We start from the raw sequence: 11,024 nt of genomic DNA, 5'->3' as shown, positions 1-11,024 counted from the left end.
AATTTTTTTTTCCTCTAGATGAAATGGAGCCACTGTCAATAAACACTGACACATTTTTGGTTGCTATAGAAATAATAGTATGCAAATACCAAGTGCTCTCCTTCACTTCAGGGAGATTTGGACTTGCCCCTTCTTGGCATGTCTGCAGGCTTGCTTCTGTTCCCACTGAAGTCAACAACAAAACTCCCATTCACTTCAATGGGACAAGCACTGCATTTTAGAATTTAAGCAGTAGTTGCTGGGACAGAAACACTGGTCACAATCACACTATTTTCTGTATCATATTATTAGATGATAATGCAGGTGAAATGTATCATCATGTTCCCACATGATAAGTGTTGCAAGGCTTCTGTATCATGGTCTTAACTGAATAGATACTCACTGGCAATCTATTCCTTGTGCCTGTTTTTTATGGGGTGTGTTTATTCCCCCTTTATTCCCCCCTGCAGAATAAAGGGAAATCAAACCAACACAATTTCTTGGTGTTACAGCCTGCCTGTTTCTGAATTCTAGCGCATATTTTCTATTTGCAGCCAGAAAGTGTTTGCATCATGCTGAGAAAATAAATCTGGCTTCAAATAAGAGTGCAAGGACACATTTTCAAAAGCTGACAGAAAAGAATACTCAAGGGTCACGACAGCAGCCATTTCTTAGCACCCCTCCCTCCTCAAAGCTAGGCCTGCAAGTTCTATAAGCCTTTGAAACTGCCCTTCCATTGAGTCTGCATAATGCTGCAGTGCATACTACATATTGGGGAGTCCAAATGTTAAACCATTCCAAATATCTGAGAGGGGTGCTGCATTTTCCTGCTGGTCCCCAAGTCACAAGAGATGGTTATACATGGCAAAGGAGGAGAGGATAATTATACTTAGCATGTTTACTGGGCTTCACTACGCTAGACAAATAATGACTCCTCACAATAGGCAGTCCAAGCATCCTGAGAATTTTTTTTAACAGTGAAGTGTCTCGACATAAGGGGTACTGTGCTAAGGGAAGTGATGGAAGCCACACTGCTAGAGTAATTTGAAACTAGTCCAGACAGTGCGGTGGAGGTATGCTGCAGGCAGCAATCCTGCTCTAGGCACCTCAGGGGAGGGACTAGATGAGCCCTTTACATCTTTATGAGTCTATTATTATTGCCAGGATATTAAACGCCAGAACAATTGCCATCAAGCAGCTGACAAACAATACCAAAGGGTGCCATTGAGGGGCTAACCCTCCTTCCTCCCAGTATTAGTCTTTAGAATGACAAAAAATACTAATCAAAATAAGAATCTCTACAATATGTATATCTGGCTGCAAAGAAAACTTCATAAACAATATAAGTGCCATATGTCTTTACTCTTGGACAGACTATGGAGGAAATCTCGAGAGGCTGACACTCTCTCAGGCCAACGGTTCCTGGGTTTCTTGTAAGCCACTTCCCAAGCATGGCTAACACTTCATTAGTGCTAGCAAAGAGGCTTCCCTTCAGGTTTCCAGAGCAGTGACTGAAAGGGAAGTGGGGTGAGAGGGGAAAAGGGGTTTAGGGTTCATGGAATCAGAAAGTGAAGGAGTGCAGGGATGGCTCCTAACCCTACTGAGTTTCTAGCACTCAAATACTACAGAGAGCTACGGTATTACTACCTCTGATGTTCACGGCAGAGTTGGCAAAGAAGTATTCACATTTCTTAAGAATTTAATAAAAAGCCTTGAAGCAACTTGACTGGCTGGAAAACATTTCCTTCCAGTGAAAAATCCCAAGATTTCAACTCTGGTGTGGAATGGAACTGAGTCCTATTGAAATATTTTGCAAAAAACTAGGGGAGGGGGACCAATCTAAGCGACCCAGTTCAAATCCCTGGTCTGTCCGAGTACCATTAAAGGTCCATTGAACCATTCAAACTGGACCACCCTAACCACCACCTCTGGAGTCAGTTTCTTTCACTCAGTGGATATTTAATTATTTATACTAAGTGAAAGAGCTCCAACAGCAGAAATTGACTCTGTATCTCTGTGGTTAGCCAGGGCTTGAGCCTGAGCCTCCCATGATGCAAGTGAATGCCCCAACCACCGAGCGTTTGGCTGTTCTTCTATAGATTTGTCTCCATCTATCTTAGAAATTATCATACACCTGTGAAACTTTCCCTGTTAAAATGTTGTGGAAATGGGTTAGTTTTAACAAAAATAAACAAAAACAAGTTGGGCTTTTTTGGGGGGATGCAGAATAAACAAACCAGAAACGTGCCACTGAGAAATTCTTGACTAGCTCAACTCTGCAAGTCATTTGCAGTATTGCCACCTCAAACCGCTAAAAATCAAAATACAGCACCTATCATTCTAGACCCCAAGGCTGGAAAACAGAGGGGAAAAAAGAAAGTCTCTCATGAACCACATCTCAAAATTTTCCTGTAATTATTTGGAACAAAACTCAGGTATTACTGAATTCTTCACCAAAGAAAGTTCTGAATAGTTCCATTTTGGCTTATCTGAACTATGTTGTTTCAGCACATCTAAATGCTTTGTTTGGATTTCATCAATGATGGAAATGCCAGGATGTTTTGATGTTGTTCAAATTCCCCCCCCCCCCCTTTTTTTTGGTCCAAAATAAACTGGTGAAATCAACATGTTATGAAGCACGTTCTGTTTTCCAATTGAAGTTTTTCTGGTCTGCTCTAAAAACTGACCTACACATTATGAGATTTTATTTGCACAGCATGTGCAAGCACTATACAAGTCTGCAAGTCAGTAATTTCTTTTCCAACTGAAGGAGCTCAATGGAAGCAGGATGCAACTGGTGAAGTTAGGACTTGTCACATTTCTTCCCAGACACTTGGAGGTCTACAATAACAGGTGGCCAGACTTCTCTTTTACATTTTATCTGAATGGTCGCATGCAGCAGCACATCCCCTCCCCTCCAGTACCACAAAGGACAACCAACACACACTGAATCACCAATACGGTTTCCAGCAGCACTGAAGTGATCTTCTGGGAGCTCCTAAATAAGTACAGTACTGCCTTGACACAACCTTACTTAGCTTGGAAGAACTGAAAGCAGAGATATATACATTGGATGTCAGCACTCTTTCTGGCAAGGGATGGGGAGAACCAAATGGTTTTACAAATAAGACAGGGAGCAGCCCTAACCTGGGCTTAGTTTTCACAGCTTTGAATGGGGTTCCCACATAAGATGTAGTGGACTATGTCCATTTGTTACTTTAGATGGCAGCAGCAGAGAATCTGACAGCATCCCTGAGAATGTGATGAATGTGCTAGGAAAAACATAGCCTCTGCTTTTTAGCAGATCACTTGCTCTCTCTCTGAGTACCAAATGCTGCTCCGTATGTCTCATTCCTGAGAAGGGTTTAGGTAAAGCATTTGCAGCTGAGCTCCAAATGAGAATGTGAGCTGTTCTAAAGAGCTTGAAAGCATGGTGCAGAGGCAAAACAAGAGTGCATGAACAACATGGGCCATCTCCATGATTCTTATGCCAACTCCTTCAGTTTGCAAGTGTTTATGTCAATAACTCAAAGACCTGTCACTCCACAAACAGCCATGGAAACCATAAGAGCCATGAAGTGACATCAGAGCAACACCATTTACAATATGAATACATCTCAGATGGGGAAGGGGATAGAAAAACATTCCATTTTGTTATTACTGGTTATATTCCAGCAGCTCCTTGAGATGAAATCAGAGCTGCTTTGTGCTGGGCACTGTTGGCTCTATGATCTCCAAGAGACAGTCCTTGAACAGAAAAAGGGTTGTAAGAACACTGTCCCACCATGATAGCTGGAGAACTGAGACAACAAGATTACATGACTTACCCAAGATCAAAAAGTAAGCCTGTGGAAAGGCTGGAACTGAAACCTTATCCCCAGCATCCATTCAAAGCTATAACTAAAAAAACCATTTTCCAACATATCCTTCCATTATTTATCTCTTTTGCAGAAGAACCAAAAGACATTTGTAAATATCCTAGAGATTTGTCTTCCTAATGCTGTGTGTACATATACACACATACATGTTGCTGCTAATGGGTTGGGATTCTGAATGGCTTTTTAAAAATAATAAGGCTTTTTGTCTGACCTATAAGCAGATTAGTTCCTCAGCTACCACCCTTTTGCTATTCATTAACACGCTGATTGGTAAACATCGGCAAACTCGCACAGAGGCTTCTAGTCACCAGTCATCTCTCTCTTCTGTCCCAGGTTTGTTATGTACCATGTATTGATAGTCCCTGAGCCTACAGAACTGAAGGAACCATTATATGCTAAACTGGCATGGGATTTCTATAGCATGGAACAGGCGCAAGGACTGTCAGGAGGACCATGCTCTACACCTATCTGCTGAATGTCTACTATCCCCATTGTAGTATTCGCTTACGTTCATGCATTAGCATCCCAATCCAACAAAATACTTGATTGTGTGGATACCCAAGCACAATAGCAATCCCCTTCAAATCAGTGGGGTTACTGACATGCCATATAACCAGAACCCAAGGAAAGCAGCAAGGCTGGGGTTACATAGGCTTTTCTCTTTTCCAACCATTGGATCATCCCCATTTTAGAGGCTGAAATAAGGGCTTGATTTCCATTTCCAATAACGTGGTATCTCGTGTGAGAGTTCAGCAGAGACTGTATTGGAATTAAACATCTGGTCAATCATCAATGGAGCCTGAATTTCAAAAGAAATTTGTTACAAACACACACTGTCCAGGCTAAAATAATACTTTAACAAAAAAGATTTCATTTGTTTTAAAGGAAAGTACAAATAGGTTTCCATTACAGACTATAACAGGATAAGCTCAGGACTTTCCAATCACAAGAGGTTTTACTTCCATAGCTGCCTAAAGCAGTAAAAATAAACCTAGCCACAATTAGACCAACAGCTGATCATGACAAACAAGGGAAAATTTCTATGGAGTTTATCCGGAGAACCGTCTGTGGCTGTATGACAACTGGAAAAGAACAAAAAAAAAGAAAATGAGATCACACCACTTGAACATATTATACATTAATATTATGCCTATGTGTGAAGGCTTTGACCGGTATAGCCTGATTAGGGGTGTGAGGAGATACGATTCTTGGACATAGCTGTGCCAGCAAAAGTTACCCTGGCAAAACTGTGCTCTTACTGGAATAGTTGATACTGCTTGAAGGAGCTGGAATGAAGTATGTTGGCAGAAGCAGAATTTTGCTGGTATAACCACATTCCCATTATGACACTGCTGGTAGAGCCTTCTGGTATACAGTTGCATCAGCAAAGCTTGCTAGTGTACACAAAGCCTGAGGAAAAGCACCAGCAAAAGTGGGTAATTCTTTAGAGTGTCAGGCTAATCCACGTTCTAGTTCTAACCAGCATCTCTCTCTTTCTTATTGTTTTTTCCCAGGCCGGTACTCAGGAAGAAGCTGTCACTCCAGAGCTGCCTCATTTACATGGTAATTGAGGCCTGCCTCAAGATGTTGCTGAGACTTGCTAACATCTGTTGATATGTATGCAAGATTTGGGGCTGAGAAAGGAGAAAGGCAGCACTTCCTTGTGCTGGAAGCTGTATTTTAAAGCTTTTTTTTGACAATACAGGCAATATGTGTCAGGCACTGGAGAACCGAAAAAAGACCACTTTGCTTAAGGCTGCCAGGGTGCTGTTGGGAGGATTCTGGGCCAAGTCTGTGGTAGGTGTGGGTGCTGCTTTGTCCATACTTGGGGCTCGAGGTGCTGAGCTGCAGTATTCTCTGTATTCCTGGGGAACAGAATGGGAGAGTTCTGTGTTCATCTTACCTTTTTTCTTTCGATAACTGTGCCTCTTCCAAAACTTCATGTTAATTTTTGGCCAAGATTCTGTCTTCTCAATAACTGTGGCTTCTACACGGACAAGATCTTTCCTTAAAAAGAAAAAGGCACTGTGTAACTATTATTAATGGGCAGGTTTTCTGGAAGAATTACACAAAAATCATGCAGCTTTCCTACAAGTCCCTGTCCCACAGGAACAGCTACAGCATCAGCCGCTGAGTGTGCCAATCTGTCTCAACACTGCCAAAACAGCTTTTCATGACAGAAACACAGGATAGGGTGTGCAAGGCTTGGACTACCCGAGTGCTGACTCCACTCTGTACAGCAGGGCTGCTCTGCTTCCATCCCAGGGATTTGGAAAGGAATGTTTCTCCTCTCATAAGTGGTTTATGGGCTTATGGTGGGTTTTTTCTGCCTTCCTCCAAAGCACTGGCCACCACTGAAGATGGGAGTTTTGACTGTGGTGTCCTCCTGCCAGTATGCTGAAACTTGGTAAGTCCCTGGGAAGAGGGTCCTCCCTCTTCCATTCTGGGTCAAAGAGGCTAGAGTCAAGCTCCCTTTTGCTAACTCTCTTTCTGGCTCCATAAATCTTGCTGTCTTGCTATACACTGGCCTAGCTTCAACAGGAAAGGAGAATATCCCTGCTTTGGCCTTGCCTCTCTGCCAGTCAGTCAGTGTATTTACCTGGAAGGTGAAAGGTTTGAGTCTTCTTAGTTCAAGGAACACCTAGAACCCAGGTGTTCCGCTTCCTAGGCAGAAGCTCTAACCACTAGGTTATTGCGTGTAGGGTGGGCACCACCATCACTACCTCTGGCTGTATTCTAGAAGAAAATAGGAGGCTAGTCCTTTGACCCTAAAGGAACGGCTTAAACACACAAGGGCAGGAAGGAATTTGAGTCTGTAAATCCAAGTTTCACACAGACACCAAGCTCAAGGCTTCATGAGAAGGAAGCTGAGGATTTCAGCTCTGCTACTGGCTGTCTCAGCTTGTAAGCTGTTGGAAATCTCATTCTCAGGCACCTCCCTCTCACTATTCAAAGTACAGTGATCCAGGTCCCTAGAAGTTAGGCAGGGCTAAGGATCACAGGGGCCAAGTCCCTTGGTAACTTCTGGCCTCATCTAATGCTTTGGGTAGCTCTGTTTCTAATGAATACCAGTGGTGGAGCTGTGGAGTTGCTCTGCTGCAAAATGCCATTAAACACTCATCACTGATCTTCCTTCTCTGCCAGGAAACATTAAAGACCATTTTCTTGACAAATAATTCTGTCTGCAATTAAGAAGGGGTGGGGAGTGGAAGAATTCCATTAAGATAATTAAAGGGCAAAGGTTTTGAGATTTACCATCTACATTAACATTTCCATTTTGGGGATGTACTACGTACAAGAGGTTAAATTTTTAGAGGGGAAGAGAAACAGCTTACGGCCAAAATATCCATGAGCTAAGCAGCAAGCCACACAGGAAGCACAGTTTAATGTGGAGGTTCTCAATATGCCTACAGTCCATGGAGCAGTGTGCCACCTAGCTAATGGAGGTTTCTGGGAAATTTCTGGGTCTTGCTCCTTTTCAGTTTTATCTTCAAAGTGTACAATAGAGTACAAATTACTGTATTTACCTGAATCCAAGATGATTTTGAATTTAAGATGACCCCCCTGCATAATTAGATTCTATAAATGGAAAAGTATAAACTTGTTATAATTTTCCACGTATAGAATCTAATTATTGGATGGTCATCTTAAATTCCCCCTGTCCCCCCTACTGTGGCAGGCAAGGCTCAGCAGGGGGCAAGGGACCAGATCCTCATCCCTTCCCCTCACCTGGTACCTGTGCCCCTTGCCATTTAGATCCACCCCCACTGCCCCATTTTGACTGGGGGAAAAAACCTCATCTTGGATTTGAGTAAATACAGTATAAGACTAGAGAAATTAAAACTGTGCGCTATGTAATAAAACAGGCAAGGATCTTTGGGTAAATGTGATATGCTATGTAATAACCCATTTACCCAGAGATACTGGCTATGTACGTGGCTCTATAAAAACACATCAGGTCATTCCTGGGTGGGGACAGACAAAGAAAGAGGCTATTACCTCTTGGCACAAAAACACATTTTAGTTTATTGTTTTTAAAGAGGTGCCATCTCAGGAGTGTCTGATTTCTACTGAAAACTGAAACACATCCATCTGTTAAAAGCTGAACAAGTTTCTACCCATCTCCCATTCTACCCAGGGAACTTAGCACTATTGGACAGTATGGTATATAAAGAGTGGCGAAGGCATTGGATCCTGTGTTTATTTTTAACCCAACAGAAATCAAAAAGCCTTTGTATTAATCCAAGTTATTTTTTTCTTCTAAAAAGCTTGGGGCTTATGGGTAAGCTGGGAGTTATGACCAACACTTTCAAGTCCACACTGGTGCTAATCAGACCTACACCATTATTCACTGCTGTCTCATATGGGAACAGTAGGTGAGGGGCTCATGCAGTCATATGTTTCCCAAAAATCCCGTCAGGGAAGAAGGGGAACCACGCCCCACTTCACTTCTATATCTCACCTCTTTGCGCCTCTTCTCTTCCATCACCTTTAACACAGTTTAACCTAACTCTGTTAAACACACAGTTTTACTGCTGGCAATTCCCTGGGAAAAGTTTCTCCCCTTTCAGTGAAAAGGCTGATAAAATGTGGCTTTCTCCTTTTCCCCCAGCATCTCCAGGAAAGGACTGTACCCAAATGCACTGGCAAACCCAGCTCAGCAAAATACTGCTGCACTGGCTGCTAATTAGTTTAGGAAGTTGCACAAGGAGACTGGTATTCTTATAGTAGAGTTTCTTGAAGAGGGGTCCAAGACAGAGCCTGCCTGAGGTGGTATATATAACCTATCCAGGGGCTGCAATAAGCTTTCATTTAAAAAAGAAAAGTGAAGCTTTGACATGTAATGACATGTTGCAAAAAATCCGCCACAAATGTGAGAGCTGGCTCAGCTCCTCTGGCAGCAGCTATGCTGGGAGTCCTACAGTAGGCAAGTCTCCTGCTGTTTCAGGCCCAATCAACTTGATAATAAATACATTGGTTGCCACAGGATCCTTGTCTCCTGTACAGATCCTAATGTTGTTTGTACCAATGCAACTGAACCTGTGTTAGCAACAGAGTGAGCAGTTTATCAGTAACGCCTAGTGTAGACAAGGTTGTGGTTAGGAAGAAAATTGCCCAGCTGTGAAATGAACATGAAACAATGCCATGTTACCTGCCTGAGTCTCCACTAATGGTTCTGCAGGGTGAGAGCTCCTTTCACTCTACATTAAATGTTCCTGGAGGGTTACCTCCCAGACAAACGTTGACAGGCAACATCAATTCTGTATGTGCTGTCACTCAATCTGTAGTGGCAGAGCTAGGAGTGAAATCCACGGGGAAGGGAACAGGAAAGAAGCTCCTTGGGCATAAAAATTGACAGTTACTGCAAGGAGGGAAGTACAGAGACATAAAAGGAGGAGAGGCACCAAAGATATAAATAAACCAAGTTAATGGCAGGTGGGGACAGCTACCCTGTAGTAACTGTCAGTTGCTCACTTTTATGCTACTCTAAGTGGAAGCTAGACTGGGGCAGCATTGCCCACCATGAAAGATCATGTGTGTTAGTTTTCACTTACAGCAGGGAAAGAGTGGGCACACAGACAGTTACTATAAAGCAGCTGATGCATAAATCCCTGCCTTCTATCAATGTACTGTGATTTGTTTACCCATCCCCAAAGACATGAGCTGTGGAAAGAAAGGAGGATGAAGAAAGAAGGAAGAGTTACTTTACAGGGAAGCATATTGTGGAATATAACAATCAGGCAATGAACAGCTAAAACTGGTTATGGCATACAGGAACCAATATTTTTGCCCTTGCTTTTTGTGCAACTCTCTCTTGGCATCAGTGGGAGTTTTGCCGTGGGCTGAGGATGGAACACAGCTTCATACTCCAGCCCACAGACCATCATTAAAAATGGGATTTAGCCTTCTCCATGGAATGAGTTTTCCACCCCCGTCCCAGAGTGCTGCTTCCCTGTGAAGTCCCTATAGGGACATACATGATTTAGATTAAAAAAGTGATATGAAAATGTGCTAATGCAATCACCCAATAGTTCCTTTCTCATCTTTAGCACAATAAATGATGATGAGAGTCCAACTCTCTTTTAACTTCTCTGGAGATCACAAATTATTTCAGAGACACCAATGAATGCCCTGGCAGGTAGGAAAGCATTACAACCCCCAGGAAGAAAGTGAGGCAGAGAGCTGAACAAAGACCAGGCAGGAAGGCTATGACAGAGGCAGGGATACCACACATTGACCACTGGACACCCTTTCTCTCCACTGGGAAGGCTAAGTGTCTGTCAGAGTAAAAGAGACCTTGCCAACTCCTCCACCCAGCAGGCCAGAGAGAGAATGAGATTCATCTTCTCACCTCATTAGTACTGGACAGTTTGGGCAACACTTAGATATTCTGGTGTGTTAGTGGATCAAGTCTGTGACACGTATGTAGATGCATACCTCCAAAGTCCCCTACCTCACAGTACTACTAAAGGAAGTTAGAAACACACAACTCCCTCAGCAATGTCTCAGTATAAACAGATAGACCTGGTAGGGCCAAGGCCTGCAAACAGTTCATCGGAGACTGTCAACTAACTTAGATGTACGATCTTTAAACCACACGCCTTACCCCAGAAGTGGCTTTCCAATTAGTGTGAAGTCATCAGCACCAACCAGCAAAACCTAGAGAAATTAAATTATGCACTGAGTCACTTGCTAGACACAATGTAATTAGAAACAACATCAGCAAAACTTTACATTTATCCCAGAAGCACTTGGGTGTGTTAAAATTTCCATTTCTTTTTTAAGTCTCAAATCTCAGGATGCCATACAAAAGATCTAACAGCCAAAAAACAGGCCCATTCAACAAACAGCCTCCCAGAGGATGTCTATCTGTATTTTATCAATGCATATTTTAAGAACACTTTTCACAGCACATACGATCTTGTCTGCATATGTGCCATCATGGAAAAGAAAGAGAAAGGAAGACACTAGGACCTTAACACCAAGGTCTGTGAACACTAGGTATCAGGGGAATGAGAAATATCTTCCTTATTCTTCCTGAACCCTCAGAAGAATAATGACTGGGGAAAAGTCATGTCACATAATAACCCTTTGGTTTATAGCAATTCAAATGATCTGCCCAAGTCAGAAAAGAGGTGCTTATGTCAGACAGGACTTCAACCGATT

General features: G+C 42.7%; 1 protein-coding gene across 1 annotated transcript in view; it reads right to left on the bottom strand.

The window, feature by feature from the left end:
- Positions 1–4,121: 4,121 nt before the first annotated feature.
- The window catches only part of MRPL21 (mitochondrial ribosomal protein L21), a 32,371-nt gene continuing 25,468 nt past the window's right edge, over positions 4,122–11,024 (bottom strand). The window contains exons 5-7 of the mRNA XM_019547249.1: positions 10,465–10,517; positions 5,761–5,864; positions 4,122–4,939 (exon numbers count right to left, since the gene is read on the bottom strand). Of these exons, the coding sequence (XP_019402794.1) occupies positions 4,875–4,939; positions 5,761–5,864; positions 10,465–10,517 (222 nt within the window). The 3' untranslated portion in view covers positions 4,122–4,874. The remainder of the gene's footprint in view (positions 4,940–5,760; positions 5,865–10,464; positions 10,518–11,024) is intronic.

Source organism: Crocodylus porosus, unplaced genomic scaffold, assembly GCF_001723895.1.
Source record: "Crocodylus porosus isolate Cpor-Errol unplaced genomic scaffold, CroPor_comp1, whole genome shotgun sequence".
Classification (NCBI taxonomy): Eukaryota; Metazoa; Chordata; order Crocodylia; family Crocodylidae; genus Crocodylus; species Crocodylus porosus.
Note: the sequence above shows the minus strand (reverse complement) of the source record. Positions and strands in the feature narration are given on the sequence as shown.